At 36.9% G+C, this 18,886-nt stretch overlaps 1 protein-coding gene across 4 annotated transcripts in view; it reads right to left on the bottom strand.

The window, feature by feature from the left end:
- Positions 1–18,886, bottom strand: part of DPP10 (dipeptidyl peptidase like 10) — a 1,559,001-nt gene that overhangs the window by 396,426 nt on the left and 1,143,689 nt on the right. For all 4 annotated transcript variants that reach the window (XM_051849637.2, XM_051849636.2, XM_051849638.2 and 1 more), the window contains exon 4: positions 16,533–16,627. In XM_051849637.2, the coding sequence (XP_051705597.1) occupies positions 16,533–16,627 (95 nt within the window). The remainder of the gene's footprint in view (positions 1–16,532; positions 16,628–18,886) is intronic.

The raw sequence follows: 18,886 nt of genomic DNA, 5'->3' as shown, positions 1-18,886 counted from the left end.
ACAGTCACAAATTTTCCTTATAAGAAATTGCATTAAATGCAAATAGATTAAACATCTGAATCAAAAGTGGAGGCTGACAGAACTGCCATTGTAAAAAGCATGATCAAATTATATGCCATATAGAAAAGCATATTCTGGGTTCAGTACATAAAAATGTTGAAAATAAAATGGTTGGGAGGTATGCTATACATGTTATGAACAAAACAGAGATAAAGTGGCTTTACCAATATCATATAGAATAGACATAGAATAACATTTGTTAATGGAGACAAAGAAATCCATACTGGTCAGTAAGTAATTTCATCAGGAAAATATATCAATTTTAAATAATAGGAAACTAATAACAGAATGCCAAAAATTCATCCATAAAGCAAAAAATTAAAATGAACTGAAAACAAAAAATACCAAATTGCAGGTTCCTGGCTTCCACCTGGCTCTGCCCTGTCCATTGTGACCATTTGGATAGTGAATGTGCAGATGGATGACACCTCCCCCCTTCTCTCCCTCTCTCACACCCCCCCCCACCTCTCCCTCTCTCTTATGCAATAACTCTGTTTTTCAAATAAGAAAATATATCTCTAAAAAATAAAGAAGTGTTTGATAGCGAAACATGTAATCAAACAATTGATCACTCAGATTAATACTTACATACATATTCCTAAAAGACAAGTATAAAAACAAAATACAAAGAAATTTCTTATATATATAAAATACTAAGGAATTGTAATTTATTTCAGCATTTCTTTGAAAGGAATTTTGAATGGAATACTGAGGTACACTAAGAAAACCCTCAGCTGTGATTCAAGATATTTGTACTCTAGTTTGAAGATTTGTACCCAGCAAGTCTCTATTTCTGGGTCTATTTTTGTTTTTATTGAACATGAAATAGGAGACCCAATGTTTTCCAGATCTATAACGCATTGCCATTACCACATACTGTTAATCAAAAATTGAACTTCAAATGCTGATACATGTTCCACAAGCAAACCAAAATGTTAACATATTTGTTTTATACTATTAAACTATCTGTATTCTATTATAATTATAAGTTGCAGAAATCTTATTAGTGACTGGTTTTAAAATAAAGTTGCATAGAGTGAAATGTTTTGACCAGTCAAAAGGTGTGGTGAGTGGGAAGGCATAGATTATTTCAATATAATGATCTTAAAAGCTTCAAAGATCTCTTGAAAAATGTATTTTATTTGCTTAAACTACACTTAAGCATGGTGGCTGGTGCTGTGGTATAGTGACATTGTGGCTGCTGCCTGTAACACTGGCATCCCACATGTGCACCAGTTCAAGTTCCAGCTGTTCCACTTATGATCCAGTTCCCTGATAATGCACCTGGGAAAGCAGTGGAAAATGACCCAAGTGCTTGGGCCCCGAACCCATGTGAGAGACCCAGAAGAAGGTTTCTGCCTTTGGTCTGTTCCAGCTTTAGACATTATGGCCATTTGGAGAGTAAACCAGAGGATAGAGGATCTCTCTTTCTCTTTCTTTGTCTCCGTCTCTGTTTTTCTCTTTCTGTAACTCTACCTCTCAAATAAAATAAATCTTTGAAAAAGAATTCCAACATGAATTAAAAATCTTAAGTATCTTTTAATTTTTTTATTTAATAGATCAATAATAATTGTATGTGTTTATAGGGTAAAATTTGAATTTATATATATATATATATTACATGAAAGATAAATAAAGGTAAGTAAGATATCCATCACCTCCTTTATTCATTATTGTTTTGTGGTTAGACATTAGAAATTTATATTCAGCAATTTTGAAATTTATGTTGTTATTAACTATGGTAAAACCTTGCCAGGCAAAAAATCTTTTTACCATCTCTATCTGAAATTTTCTTTTTTTACTAACATTTAGAAAAAAGTTTTCAATTGTTTTACCATGACTTAGAGTCAGCCATATATAAAACTATTGAGAAATAAAATGAAAGCAGAATGGTCTCCCAGATGTTCAAGGGGATGTAACTAGAGACTGAAATTTCTCAAAACAACTGAATGACCCTGGCTGCAATTCAGATAGCTGACTTCCCTGGAAGCCAAATTCTGAAACAATTGTAATCACTGTAATTGAAATAGATCTGTTTACCTACTGTCTTCCAGCATCCTATCAGACACACACCTCTAGCTCCAAAAAGAGTAAATGTGAATCTCCAAAAAAAATTATTACTGGAGTTTGTAGTCATTTTATTGCTCATTTATAAGAGCATATATAAGGCAAGAGACAAGACTGAACCAAGCTCTTATTCAAATGGCTAAACAAGTGATGTCTAATAATAAAAATGCAATATTTACATGGTTTCAATTTGTTAAATTAGACCTGTAGATATAGTACCTAGATAATTTTCATTTCTGTCAAGATACTTTTTAAGAATGCTCATGATTAAATATAGATGTGGATTTGTTAGGAACAATTGATTCAGAATTAAAATGATTATGCCATCTGAAATATTTTGTCCTCATGAAAAAATTCACCATAAAATCTAATTTCTAGATCAATCTCAATGATAATTTTGGGTGAAACATAAAAATGAAGTACTGTTTTAGTCTCTTTTCACCTAGGACATACTACATAAATAAATCACTATATGGAACCCAAGAATAATCATGTCATCATTGCAAACACATGGAGATAGTAATATTATCTCTCCTCGTATCTCAAGTTGAATTTGTGACTGAGTAAATCCCCAAGGCAACATTTTTTCCCAATTTCCTTATTTTTCATGACTATCACTTTGAAAAGAATAAAGTAATTTTTCACTGAAGGGAGGTGAGCACTTCCACTTTCCTTATAGCCTTGTCTAAATACTAATGGGGATATGATGACCCAAATGCTTGGGTCCCTGTCACACACATGTGACACTGTGACAGAGTTCCTGTCTCCTAGCTTTGGCCTGGCCTAGGATTGGCTATCTTAGGCATTTGGGGAGTGAATCAATATATGGAAGATCTTCCTCTCTGTCAGTATGTCTTACAAATAAATAAATAATAAATCTATTTTTTAAAACTGTTTTACCAAGGCTTCCAAGATAGCAGGGTAGGGAGGGAGCTTATTGCTCTAGTCTAGGAGAAGATAGTGTTAAAAAAGTGGAGAGAGTGCAGACTCGGGGAAGAGTTAGGGAGAAAATGGCAGAGGAAACTCTACACAGATTAGAGGGATACAGTGGACCTATGTGGAGGGAATGGACATCTGCAACTCAGAACCCCAGCCACCCAGAGCTTCTGCACCAGCGTTGGAGAGTAAGGTAAGGACAGACTTCAGTCACCTAAGCTACTGGAGCTAAAGTTGCAGGAAGAGCCTAGAAGGAACCTGGCATGGAGCCCATGGGGGCTAGTGTAGCTGCCAATGTACAGAAAAAAAAGGAGGGGCACATTTCTCTATCCTGATCACCCTGCAGTTGTGCAGTATAACAAGCTGATAGAGTGGGTGCCATTTTGGACATATGTAAGAGCACTGCCAGCTCTTGTCTGTGCCCAGCAACCAGTGAAGTCGAGATTCCTGACTCGTGAGGAGAACTAACAGTGGGCTAGGTGCTCATAACTGTGGGAGGCTTGTGTGCCAGGACTGTGGAAAAACTTAGGCTGTGTGGGAGGACTCACAGTGTGGCTGGGACTTTCAGCAGTCACTGTGAGAGAATCCACATGCTCAGGGATCCCCTGTTACCTGGTGAGGGACATTGCTGGGGAATCTGAGCTTACACTGAGGACTGAACAGATCCTTTGTGTGGTCTTTGTGGCAAAGAAGATGAATATTATGACTAAGGCTAGCATTAAGGCACTGGCTTCCCTTGTGGAGAGGAGCTCAGCTGAGCAGAATGAACCTTCTCACTGATAAAAAAAAAAAAAAAAAAAAAAAAAAAAAAAAGATCTACCATGCCAAGCCTGGGTGTGTCACCTTAGACACGCCCTTCACCCTTGAGAACTGAAAAGAGCTCCTTGGCCACAATCAGTATACACTTCTAGATACTCACTGAAAACACTCTACCTGTCTACAGAGGCAGTATGAAGATGAAAGCAACCACAGTGAAGTAACAAAGAAGAAACCAATGAGTATCTCCACAAACGCACCAATTCAAAAAACAAGGATAAGGAAGACAACATGATGCCCCCCAAAAGAACAGAAAACTTCAATACTAGATTGTGAAGATGATGAGATCAAAGAAATGCCAGAAATGCAATTCAAAAAATTGATCATAAGACTGCATTGAAGAGGCCTGCAATGTGGCATAGTGGTAAGGCATCTCCTGAGGTGCCAGTGTCCCATAAGGGTGCTGGTTCAAGTCCTGGTTGCTCCATTTATGATCCATCTTTTCTATGGCCTGGGAAAGCAGAACATGGCCTAAGTCCTTGGGCCCCTGCCCCCAGGTGAGAGATTTGAAAGAAGAAGCTCCTGGCTCCTGGCTTCAGATCAGCGCAGCTCCATCCATTGCATTCAACTGGGGAGTGAACCAGCAGTGGAAGTCCTTTCTTTCTCTCTGCCTCTCCTTTTCTCTCTGTGTAACTCTGACTTTCAAGTAAATAAATAAATCTTAAAAAAAAAAAGACTACATAAAAGTAATCAGAAGCAAATGCATGAACTACTGAAATCCGTATATGACATTTAAGAAAATTTCTCCACAAAATGGAGCTCTAAAAAGAAAGCAAAATGAAATGAAGAATTCAATAGAACCAATAAGAAATGCAGTGGAAAGCCTTAACAACAGAATTTGTGAAATAGAAGAAATAATATCCGACATAGGAGACAAAGCACAGGAAATTATACAGTCAGACTGAAAACAAGAAGAAATTAGAAAACTAAAAACACTGTTGGGAATCTATAGTTTAGTATCAAATAACCCAACATACAGGTTCTAGGAGTTCCTAAAGGCAAGAAAAGAGAGAAATAATTAGAAGTCATTTTTACTAAAACAATGCCAGGAAACTTCCCTAATTTGGAGAAAGAAAGGCACATTAAAGTACAGGAAGCACATAGAACTCCAAAAAGACATGACCAGAAAAGATCCTTGCTAGGATACACTGTAATCAAACTCACTGCAGTAAAACATAAAGAAAAGATTCTAAAATGTGCACGAGAGAAATGCCAGATTATTTACAGAGGATCTCCAATTAGACTCACAACAGACTTCTCATCAAAAACCCTACAGGCAAGAAGAAAAAGGCAAGATATAGTCCAAATCTTAAGAGAAAAAAAAACTGTCAACCCAGAATACTATACCTTGCAAAGCTCTCATTTATGAATGAAGGTGAAATAAACACCTTCAATGACAAACAGAAACTGAAAGAATTTGTCATCACCTGTCCAGCCCTGTAAAAGATGCTTAAGGATGTGCTTCACACAGAAACACAGAAACATAGTCATCACAACGAAAGAAGGTAAAGGAAAAAAATCTCCCAGTAAAAGTACAAAGGTAATCCAAAGTGAAAAATAGGAACATCTTTGGAAAAATGACAGGGCAAAGTCGTTACTTACCAATAGTCGCATTGAATGTAAATGGCCTCAACTCTCCAGTCAAAAGACACAGAATGACTAAATAGATTAAAAAACAAAACCCATCTATTTGCTGCTTACAAGAAACATTTCTCACCAACAAATATGCAGGCAATTGAAAGGGGAAGGATGGAAAAAGATATCCCATGCCAACAGAAACCAAAAAAGAGCTGGTGTAGTCACCTTAACATCAGACAAAACAGACTTTAACACAAAAACTGTTCAAAGAGACAAAGAAGGGCACTATGTCATGATTAAGGGATCAATTCAACATGAAGATGTAACTATTATAAATGGATATGCACCTAAATACAGAGCTCATGGCTTTTAAAAAAAAAAATGGTAAGGGATATAAAAGAGACATAGACTCAAATACAATTGCAATGGGGAACTTCAATACTCCATTTTCACCAATGGACCGATCAACCAGACAGAAAATCAGAAAAGAAACAACACAGTTAATCAACATGATATACCAAATGGACCTAAGAGGTATCTACAGAAATTTCCATCCTACAGTTGCAGAATACACATTTCTCACCAGCATGGTACTTTCCCTAGGATTAATGACATGCTAGCCCATAAAGCAAATCTCAGCAAATTCAAAAGTATCAAAATCATATGCATCTTCTCAGACCAGAATGGAATTAAGCTAGAAATCAGCAACTCAGGAATCTCTAGAATGTATGCAAACACATGGAGACTGAAAAATACGCTACTGAATGAACAGTGGGTCATTGAAGATATCAAAAGAAAATCAAAAACTTTCTGGAAGCAAAATAAGATGACAACATTTCAAAACTGATGGGACACAGCAAAAGCAGTGTAAAGAGGAAAGTTTATAGCAATTCATGCCTATATCAACAAACTGGAAAGAAACCAAATCATTAGCTATAATGCATCTCAAGGATCTAGAAAAACAACAGCAAACCAAATCCAAAACCAGTAGAAGAAAGGAAATAATTAAAATTAGAAAAGAAATCAACAAAACTGAAACCAAAAAAATGATCAGCAAAATGAAGAGTTGGTTTTTTGAAAAAAAAAAAAAAATGACACACCATTGGTGAAAGAAGACCCAAATTAATAAAATTAGAGATGAAAAAGGAAATGTGACAACAGACATCACAGAAATATAAAGAATCATCAGAAATCACAAATAAAGAGCTGTATAGCAACAAACCAAGAAACCTAGAAGAAATGGATAGGTTCCTGGATACATACAGCCTACCATAATTGAGCTATGAAGACACAGAAAACCTAAATAGAAACATAACCAAGATGGAAATTGAATGAGTAATGAAGACCCTCCCAACAAAGAAAATCCCAGGACCATTTGGATTCACTACTGAATTCAACCAGCCATTTAAAGAAGAATTAACTCCAATTCTTCAAAAGCTATTCAAAGTAATTGAAAGGGAGGGAATCCTCCAAAATTCTTTCTATGAAGCCAGCACCACCTTAATTCCTAATCTTGAAAAAGATACAAATGAGAAAGAGAACTACAGACAAATTTTCCTGATGAGGAAATATACAAAATTCCTCTGCAAAATTCTAGCCAAATGAATCTAACAAGACATCAGAAAGATCACTCACAGGGAACAAATGGGATTTATCCCTTGTATGCTGGGATGGTTCAACATTTGCAAATCAATCAATGTGATACATAACATCAACGAAATGAAGAAAAAAATATGATTATCTCAATAGATGCAGAGAAAGCATTTGATAAAATACAACACCTTTTCAAGATGAAAACTCTAAGCAAATTGTGCATAAAAGGAACATTCCTCAATAAAATCAAGGCAATTTATGACAAACCCATGGCAGCATTCCCACTGAGATCTGGAACTAGACAAGGATGCCCACTCTTGCCATTGCTATTCAATATAATTCTGGAAGTTTTAGTTAGGGCCATTAGAAAAGAAAAAGAAATTAAAGGGATACAAATTTAGAAGGAAGAAGTCAAACTATCCCTCTTTGCAGATGATATGATTATTTATTTAGGGGATCCAAAGAATTCTAATAAGAGACTATTGGACTCATAGAAGAGTGTGGTGAAGTATCAAGATATAAATTCAATACACAAAAATCAACAGCCTTTGTATACACAGACAATGACAAGGCTGAGAATGAACTTCTAGATCAATCCTACTCAGAATAGCTACAAAACAAATCAAATACTTTGGAGTAAATTTAATCAAGGATGTCAAAGACCTCTATGATGAGAATTACAAAACATTAATGAAAGAAATAGAGGAAGATACAAAAAATGGAAAAATCTTTCATGTTCATGTATTAGAAGAATCAATATCATCATAATGTCCATTCTTCCAAAAGCAATATACATATTCAATGCAATACTAATCAAAATACCAAAGACATTCTTCTCAAATCTGGAAATCATGATGCTGAAATTCATATGGAAATACAGAGGTCCTAGAATGGCTAAAGCAATTTTAGACAACAAAAACAAAGATGGAGGCATCACAATACTGGATGTCAAGACATACTTCAAGGCAATTATAACCAAAACAGCCTGGTACTGATTCAAAAATAGATGGCTAGACCAATGCAACAGAATAGAAATGCGAGAAATCAATCCAAAGAACTACAACCAACCTGTATTTGACCAAGGAGCTAAAACCAATCCCTGGAGCAAGGACAGTCTATTCAGCAAATAGTGCTATGAAAACTAGATTTCCACATACAAGGTATGCAGCAGGACTCCTACCTTACACCTTACAAAAAATCCACTCAACATGGATTAAAGATCTAAATCTACAATCTGACACCATCAAATTATTACAGAACATTGGAGAAACCCTGTAAGATATTGGCACAGGCAAAGAGTTCTTGGAAAGGACCCCAAATGCACAGGCAATCAAAGCCAAAATTAACATATGGGATTACATCAAATTCAGAAGCTTCTATACTGCAAAAGAAACAGTCAGAGAGTGAAGAGGCAATCAACAGAATGGTAGAAATTATTTGCAAATTATGCAACTGATAAAGGATTAATAACCAGAATCTACAAAGAGATTTAGAACTCCACAAATACAAAACAAACAACCCAGTTAAGATATGGGCCAAGGACTTCAACAGACATTTTTCAAAAGAGGAAATCCAAATGGCCAGCAGAGACATGAAAAAAATGTTCGGGATCACTAGCCATTAGGAAAATGCAAATCAAAACCACAATCAGGTTTCACCTCACTCCTGTTAGAATGGCTTTCATACAGAAATCAAGAAACAACAAATGCTGGTGAGGATGTGGGGAAAAAGATACCCTAATCCAATGTTGGTTAGATAGTTAACTAGTAACCACTATGGAAGACAATATGGAGATATGTCAGAAATCTGAATATAGACCTATCATATGACCCAGCTATCCCACTCCTGGGAATTTACCCAAAGGACATGAAATCAGTACTTAAAGAATTATATGTATCTCCATATTTGTTGCAGCTCAATTCACAATAGCCAAGACATGAAATCAACCTAAGTGCCCACCAACCAAAGACTGGATAAAAATTATGGGATACGTAAACTATGGAATACTACACAGCAGTAAAAAAAAAAGAAATCTGATCATTAAAAACAAAATGGATGAATCTGGAAAATATACTTAATGAAATAAGGCAATCCCAAAGGGAAAAATACTCTATATTGTCCCTGATCTGTGAGAACTAATAGAGCACCTAAAATGTAGTCAGTAGGAGTACAATTAACACTTTGAGAAAGGATGGTGAGTGGCTCTTGCCTTGACTTTTGAGAAGCAGGTTTCTTTTATTATTTTTCTTCATAATATTTGCTGAACTCTTTACATAATATGTGTTACTCTTTAACATATAGTTAATCACATGTGCATAAATCAATTGAGGATGGAAAGTGATCATATAAATAGGATCAAGTGTCTAGTAATAATAATAATAGAATTAAAAGGGAAAAATGTTCTAACATGTTAAGCAGTCTACACTGCAGACTCCTAGGATGACAATCACTTTAAATAACACTCTGATCTCAGAATCAGCCCTTAAGACTTCCTGATCTGGCTGAAAAGCCCATGATAGCATTTCAGGCATGGAAAGCCAAGACATTGTGGCAAAAATTTTTCTGCATGAAGGTCCTCTGTGAGTGAGACTCCAAGGGAAAGAAGTGGCCATCAAAGAAGGATGTACTTTTCTCTGAATGGAGGAGAGAACTTAAACTTTGCTATGGCCTTATCTAAATAATGATGGAGTTTGTGGATTCAAAAGGTTTCCATAGCCTACGCAGCTCATTTCAAAAGCCTCGAGTGGTCACTGATATCATATATAAGAGTGTTAATTGTTAAATTAACAACAGGAGTCACTGTGCACTAACCTCCCATGCAGGACCTCTGTCTTGAATGAATTGTATTATGAGAGTTAACTGGAAAAATTGTCAGTGTGTGTGTGTGTGTGTGTGTGTGTGTGAAAATTGTTGAAATCTTTAATAAATATACAGTTGGTCTTCTGTGTACAAAGTTATTATGAATCTTAATGGAGAATGGGACTGGAAATGGGAGAGGTAGGAGTTGTTGTTGGAGTGGGGGTGGAAGAGCAGGTATGGTGGGAAGAATCACTATACTCCTAAAGTTGTACTTATTAAATCTGTACTCCTTAAATAAAAGGTCTCTTTGGGGAAAAAAAAAAAAACAGTTTTTCTTTTTCACAGCCAAATATTTGTGATAAAATCAAGTCTACTTCCTAAATGAATACAGAAAAACATTTCAGTCTTTGCTGATACGGACATTATTTCATTTGTCTTCCTAAATGTGCATAGATTATATGAGTAAAGATTTGGTTTTGTTTACTAACAGCTGGAAACTATGTAAATATTATAAATAAATGTAATAATTTCAGAATGAGTAATGTGGATATAAAAATTTATGTAAACATTATAAAAGTGGAAAATAAAAATATGAGAAACATGGAAGTGCCCAACAAAAGGGAGTTGTAACTGCCCAATATAAAGACAATGAAAGTCAATTATTCCTTAACACACTATACTAATTAAAGCTATTAAGCTGTCTGTAGCCTTCAGAGGCAACAGTTTGTATCCTCTATATTAAAAAGCAACAGCTGATTCCTAATTTAAATGAAAGAGAGAGAGAGTTGGCAAAAGCTAGGTGAGTGCTACTTGTCTGGAAAAAAATGCCTGAATTAGAAATATCTACAAAATATTATAAGAAAATTGGAACCACACATTTAGCCTATACCTGGTGATATAGAAAGAAAAAGAAATAGAAGCAACATGATCCTACTCCTACATGCAGGGTCATAGCAGAGATGTCCTTATAAATAAGAAATATATCTCTACCTAATGAAGCTGCAAGCCACAACTTAAGATCTCCTTAGAGGACCTAGGGCTGTGGTTTAGCCAGTTAAGCTGCCATCTGACATGCCAATATCCCAAATGGGAGCCAGTTCAAGCCCTGGCTGCTCTGTCTCCCATCCACTCTATGCTAATATACCTGACAAACAGTGAAAGGTGGCCCAAGTGCTTGGACTCTGCACCCACATGGAAACCTGAGTTGTGGCCATTGTGGCAATTTCAGGAGTGAACCAGCAGATGAAAGACTTTTCTCTCTCTATGCCCCTCCCTATTTGTAATTCCACCTTTTAAATAAATAAATATAGAAAAGATATCCTTACAGTTACCTATTCAAGAATTGTTACTTTGATCTCACTTCAAAAATAAAATAAAATAAATAAATAAATAAATAAAATCATCCAATCATCATATGGTTTCTCCGTTTAGAATGTAGTTTTGTTTTTGTTTTTCATTTTTTTTACAGCACTGACACATCTGGTGGATAAGACTTTGCTGTGAGGTACTGTCCTGGCACTGTAGGATGCTCGTTCTTCCCCTCTACTCACTGGATCTCCAGATCAAACGCCTCACTCCAGTCAAGACAACCAGGAATACCTCCAGAGTTGCTGAATGTCTCCTGGGGGCGGCAGGAGAGCTATTATCTAAGGAAGGAGCTGTACTGTTCAGAACACAACAACATCCATAGCCAGATAGTTCCTGTTGCTCCAACAGTATTAACTGCACTACTGGGACACTTGGACTACTGGGACACTTGACATACACTGGTAAGCCCAGAACTTAAGAAAATTACGTAACTAGAGCCACATGGCTAATGACAATTCTGGGTATCTTTATCCAACAACACTTTTATTTGCATTATTCTATTTTTGTCATGGAACTTATATTTCCTCAAACACAAAACAGAATATAAATTTCTTGATCATAGCACAAAGAGTTGTCTTTATCACCCCACATACCGAGTGGAACTAAAACCAAAAGAACAAACAAAAAACAAAAAACAAACAAACAAAAACATCCCAGAATCCCATGGGAGACCAATAGGTACTCTCTGTAATGATAAATCAATGAATATTCCCTGGCTCTAGTCAAACCTATTATTTTGTAATGGCCTCTAAATGGTGAAAAAAATGCATAGAAAATCTTTTGCTTGGAATCAATCTGCTGCCATATAGGAACTTCCTCCCTCCTCTTAGTTTTAGGCTATTTGCACAGAATATATTTAATGGCTTGTGCATTTTCAGAGATTTAAGATTAGTTTTATCTCAGTTATTCTTTCTTAAACTAGTACATATAATCTCTCTTTTTTCATGCTTCATACAATTTGAATGTATGGAATTCAGACTCATTTTCCAATTCTTTTCTAATTTCAAAAAGTGATTTGACAAAATAATTTATAGCTGCGTTGTTTTCTGCCAAAACCAATGATTATATCAAATTATTGACAGCAGAAACGGTAGAGTTAATACTTATGGAACATTTTTCCTGATTATGCCATTGTGGTTTTTTTATTTTTTTATTTTTTGACAGGCAGAGTGGACAGTGAGAGAGAGAGACAAAGAGAAAGGTCTTCCTTTTTGCCGTTGGTTCACCCTCCAATGGCCACCATGGCCGGCACACTGCAGCTGGTGCATTGCGCTGATCCGCATTGCGCTGATCCGAAGCCAGGAGCCAGGTGCTTCTCCTGGTCTCCCATGTGGGTGCAGGGCCCAAGGACTTGGGCCACCCTCCACTGCACTCCTGGGCCATAGCAGAGAGCTGGCCTGGAAGAGGGGCAACCGGACAGAATCTGGCTCCCTGACCAGGACTAGAACCCGGTGTGTCGGCGCCGCAAGGTGGAGGATTAGCCTATTGAGCCGAGGCGCCGGCTTGATTATGCCATTGTGAATGAGCTTTTCTCTGAAATGGTTCTGACTTTAACAGATAACAGCTCCAAACACTTTGGAATGATTAAGAGCAGTTTGGGTACTAATCATTTTTTCCCCTATCTTCCTATTCAAAAACTTATATGCTCTTTAATTTCCTCCTTCATTAGAAACTGACCTAACTTCAAGCCCAAAGAACACCTTAATACAATTATCTCATGAAAATTATTTTTGGTCTTATTTTTAACAGCCATAGCCAGTATTATCATTACTCACTGTCTGCTACCCATTATTAAAATGTGATTAAGTTGGGAAAATATTAATGGAATGTTAAATTATCTTAACTATTAATATAAATTGGCAGTGATATCCTAGCATAATATTGTTATTAAACAACACTCCACATCTGAGATTTTATTCTCAGAAAAATACAGAGAATACCCACATTTCTATTTATTTGGGAAAAGTAAAATTTAAGCTTTTTTTAGTACAGAAGGAATTCACAGTTATTGAAAATGGGTTTGCCTCAGTTTTTCATTTTTAAAAAATCAAGAATGCTAGAGCAACTTCTAATTGGCTGGTTTTGGCTGGTTAATATTGTTATTAAACCAACATTCTATTAGTTTTTTTTCTCAGTTGATCTGGTATCCTCTTAGTACAAAATCTTGTTATAATGATCTGATCCAATTGATTATGATTCTAACTAAAATATTGATAATTTTTTACAGAAAAACTTACAGTATGGATACGAATGTTAGCTGTGTTAAGAGATTTCTTTACAACAGAATGACCTGAGAGAAAAAGTAAATTCAGACTTTAGCCTAATACAAGCTTTAAAAACACAATTGTATTCAGTAATGTTAATTTGAAGCATGGAGGAAATTATTAAACTAATTCCTCCGAAAACATGGTAACGTGCATACTTGTTTTCAGTTTTGGGTTAACTGATTGCAAATATATGCTACTCTCCACTCCACTGACTCCACCCACCCCTATCAAATTCTGACACTTTTAGGACTTATAAATTGTTTAATTATCTGTGCTGTGACATAAATGTCTTCAGGGAGCCTATGAGTCTTAAAAGATCAGTAACTTAGTGAGTTTTCTAAATATGACTCTGTAATTAAGAGTCATGGCCAACATAGAGAAAAACAGGAACAGACCTCCAAAGGATTTTAAGAAGATTAAATACATAGGCATAAAGATAAAACAGAATTAATTAGCACATGTATAAATCTACAAAGAGATGAGTGGGTAGTGGTGTGTAAAATCAACTAAGGAATTTGAATAATGGAATAATAACTTATATGCTTTTTTTTTCTTTTTGATGTTCCCTGGAGTCTAATTCAGCATTGAACAAATGCTAGATAAAAAGACACATAAGCAGTAATCAATGAAAAAACTTCATAAACTTAAGGAATGATCAGTAATGAACAGTCATATAACAAGATACTCATGAGCTAAGTGTCCAAATATTTGACTATCATCTTCACTCAAAAAACTTCACATGTTGATAAAGGAAATCAAACTGAGAAGACATTTAAAGTTTTCCCAAACTAACTCATGGACAGAAAACTCATATTGACTTTATAAGGATATCATTGAAACACTCTCTCATCATCATCATTATCAGTTCCTGATTTTTGCCTCCCATCCATCTTCCCACTAAGGAATTCTAGTCCACTGAAGAAAGTATCTCTCATGAATTCCCTGGCCTCTTCTCCAGTATCTCTGACGCCCCTCCAATGAAGAAAGATTAGATTCTGCTCTGTGCTATTTATTCAGATGTTTCATGAGGGCTAGTGTTATCTCACCAAAGGAAATCCATTTTCCTAGTGAGCCATCTGCCTTACATATAAATATATTTTAAAATTTTTATTATTGATTTTCATTTTATTAAAAAGGCAGAGAAATACACACACACCACACACACACACACACACAAAGAGACAGTGAGAGACAACTTCCATCCACTGGTTTACTCCCTAAATGCCTGCAACATCTGGGGCTAGGCCAGGCCAAAGCCACAGTCTAGAATACAGTCTAAGTCTCCTCTGTTTGGGTCAAATCCCAGAGCCACCACCTACTGTCTCCCAGGGTATCCATTACTAGGAAGATGAAATTAGAGAAGGAATCAGATCTGGAGCTCAGGCACTGTAATATCAGATGTGGGCATCTGAAGTGACACCTGAATGACCACAGAAAATGCCCATCATAGCTTCTTTGATATTCCGTAAGTACTATAAGAAGTTGCATGCAGAACAGCTGTTTCTCAGTTATCTGTGAGCTAATAGATAAGTTTAAAAAACAGAAATGCGATTGTTTTCTTCTAGTTAATGACTTAATTATCAATGTATATAAGGTAATGGTTACATTTAGCTAGCAAGATATACAAGTGTGTGTTCAATCTCCATCATTTTAGTGACGATTTTTTTAACGCATAAGCCACTAAACAAGAGAATATTCCTAGCCCATCTGTTCCAACTGGCCATCATATAAAACTTATAAAGATTCAATGTGTTTTCCAATTTTACAAGTGAGATAAATAAAAGAAATAGCCAGTGATTTTGCTTATTGTTTCATTTTGTAAAGGAAATCTTCTGAGGCTGTTTGGTTTATTTTGCCTGTATCTATAAACTCACAGAGTAGATGATACATTGAAATTCTGATACATAAAAATGAAGAAATAACTGTGTATTGCTTTTCAAAGGTGCTTGGTAGTTAGATTTTGAACATTTTCAATAGTTATTTCATTTATAACTTGCTCAATAGGTATTTCTAGCTAAACTTTCTAACCTCAGAGGGATTGGATTTATTAGAAAGATATAGCTACCTTCTTCTTGTGGGGAGCAATCCGGACTGGACTGAGTTACTGGAATTAAGACTTATTCTATGCATCTGCTCTCCCACAATATGGCGCTGGGAGAGAAGTAAACAGCTTCCGCACAGCTGCCTCCAGTTCAACCAATAAACTGTAGGACTTGCTCCTGATTGGAGAGCAGCATACTCGGCGTGTGGGCAGCCGAGTTAGGATTGGCGGAGGAGGACTATAAAGGAGGAGAGAGACGGCATTCACCAGGAACATCTAAGGGGAACATCTAAGGGAACACCTGTGCAGCCCCCCAGAGAGCCGGCCGGCGGTGTGCCGCTCCCCTGCGGAAGTGGGGAATGTGGCTAGGGGGAACTGCCCTTCCACGGAGGTGGAAGGGATAGTAGCCAACCCGGGAAGAACCAGCAGCAAACCCGGGGAGGGCCGAGCAGACGAAAGAACAGCGCAGGGTCCTGTGTCGTTCCTCCACGAAGAGGGGGAGCGACACTTCTTTAAGTGTAATATAAATATATTCAGTTATTTAAACATTGTTGGTCAAACAGTGATTGAAGACAACCAAAGAGTCACTTCTAAAACTAAAACATCAAACGCCAGCACAGAAGGATAGTTTTATAAAGCCATCTTTCTGCCTGATCCAGAAAAGAAGAGAATGAGGATAAATGAAGAATGTAAAAAGTAAAGGGTTAGGCTAACCATGTTTTAGTCTTCACATTTGTGTGACTAATCTGGCATAAAAATGTTGAAAAAAGTATTCAGTCTAAGCAGCTCTTATTTCTAGAAATGCATATTCAATTACTAAAAAGGGTCAATGGGGACAAAATGGTCACAGAATTATTTTCGGTCAATCATTCTACCAGTTCTAGCATTTCAACCCTATCTTTCCAACTGAAATGACATACAAGTGCTGAAGCTGAAGCATAAATTTGGACACCTAGGGAGCATTCTAAACAGTTCTGAAATGCGTAAAGTAAGTTTTCATTACTTACAAAAGTTGTATTTTCCAATAATAATGTGGTAGCATTTGTCTCTATATTCAGTTTAATGACATGTCCATTCTCGCTTTTATACACCACATCTGTATCTGCAACAACAAAGACATTAACAATTGATAAATCCATTGACTAAATAATATAATAACTGTAGGGGAGAAAATGTGTATAATAAACAGACACATTAGAGCAATCATTGTTAGCCTTCAATAACCCCAGTTGATTTCTTTACTTGGCTCACATTAATTCTCTTGAAAGATCAAGAAGCCCTCCTAAACATGGTCTGTTGTGTAATAAACACGGGATTAGCAGGAGGGCCACTGAGATTCATGGTTTAACAAGTAAAAACTAATTAAAATATGAGCAATCTGTTTCCCATTGTAATGTGAAAGGAGGTATTAAAAGAAGTGCTTGGGCCGGCGCCGTGGCTCAATAGGCTAATCCTCCACCTTGCGGCGCCGGCACACCGGGTTCTAGTCCCGGTTGGGGCGCCGGATTCTGTCCCGGTTGCCCCTCTTCCAGGCCAGCTCTCTGCTATGGCCAGGGAGTGCAGTGGAGGATGGCCCAGGTGCTTGGGCCCTGCACCCCATGGGAGACCAGGAAAAGCACCTGGATCCTGGCTCCTGCCAACGGATCAGCGCGGTGCGCCGGCTGCAGCGGCGGCCATTGGAGGGTGAACCAACGGCAAAGGAAGACCTTTCTCTCTCTGTCTCTCTCTCTCACTGTCCACTCTGCCTGTCAAAAAAAAAAAAAAAAAAAAGAAGTGCTTAAATTTTCCAAAGTCAGCTAGTATTAATGAGTGATGTATCTTTAACTTTCACTAAGGGCTGCCAGTGTACTATGACACAGCACAACCCTAAATCTCCTCATACTGGTTCAACTCATGCAGACTCGCATACCTAGACCTTCTACAACCACTCAAGTTTTATTCTATCACTTCCACTTTGGGGTTCAGTTTATTCTCTGGTATCTACTCTGATTTTCATGATCACAACTCAAAATTTTTGAGGCTGTTAGCAAGCCATAGCATGGAATCCACTTTGTCAATGTTAGGAGAATAATGCTTTCATTTGATATAATCACATTGCTTCTGGATGATAGATTTTATATATTTTTAGTAAAATTTAGCCATGTTTGTAAAAAATAAGTCATACTGAAATATCTTTGATCAAAACTATTAACCTGAGGAAAACTGATCACACAACAGGATATTTGGAAGTTAAAAATATTATTACTGTGTATAAAATTAGGTAAAAAAGAAACACAGCCAAATAAAAGTGGTCTTGAATACTTTCTTCTGTTTAAAATCATAATGTAGTTTCCAGTTTTAGCCAATTCTAACCTTTTCCATAGTATAGCATACGCTTCCCAACTCCCTGTCCATTCTTGAGAAAAAGAGCATTGGGGACACTATTTACAGAAAATGAATTTGCATAAATTACAGTCTCTCAGAACCTGAATGTCTTAATTGCATCATGGGAATACAAGTACTGTGTGACAGCTTATGAAGATTAACCACAATGATGTATATGGACATGTCTGATACTTTTGGCATAACAAGATTCTGTGATCCATTCACTAGTCATTTCAATATTGTAACAGTAACACTTAGAATCTATACAATGAGACCGCCTCCGTGGCTCAATAGGCTAATCCTCCTCCTGCAGCGCTGGCACGCCGGGTTGTAGTCCCGGTATGGGTGACGGATTCTGTCCCAGTTGCCCCTCTTCCAGTCCAGCTCTCTGCTGTGGCCTGGGAGTGCAGTGGAGGATGGCCCAAGTGCTTGGGCCCTGCACCCCATGGGAGACCAGGAGAAGCACCTGGCTCCTGGCTTCAGATCAGCGTGGTGCACCGGCTGCAGCGGCCATTGGAGGGTGAACCAACGGCAAAGGAAGACCTTTCTCTCTGTCTCTCTCTCTCTCACTGTTCACTCTGCCCGTCCAAAAAAAAAAAAAAAAAAATCCACACGTGCATCTGGCTCCTGGCTTCAGATTGGTGTAGGTCCGGCCATAGAGGCCATTTGGGGGGTGAACCAACAGAAGGAAGACCTATCTCTCTGTCTTTCTCACTGTCTAACTCTATCTGTCAAAAAAAAAAAAAAAGCACCTAATGTCTGCTTTTACTAATTCATTTTAATGTTTTTCTGTCCTTTCTGAAAAAAAAAATTGTCTACAAAAATTCTTTAAAAAATGTATATTGTGAAAAAAACTGTAAGAAAATCAATTTTTTTTGCAATAAAAGATGTTTAAATTCCATTTTGTCATGAACATTTTGAATGCCCTCAGATAATCTGTTATTCTGGGTCTCAAACTATCCTACTTTGCTGTGTAACATATAATTGCATATGGAAT

The sequence above is a fragment of the Oryctolagus cuniculus genome, chromosome 3 (genome assembly GCF_964237555.1).
Source record: "Oryctolagus cuniculus chromosome 3, mOryCun1.1, whole genome shotgun sequence".
Lineage (NCBI taxonomy): Eukaryota > Metazoa > Chordata > Mammalia > Lagomorpha > Leporidae > Oryctolagus > Oryctolagus cuniculus.
This window is presented reverse-complemented; position numbering and strand designations above follow the sequence as displayed.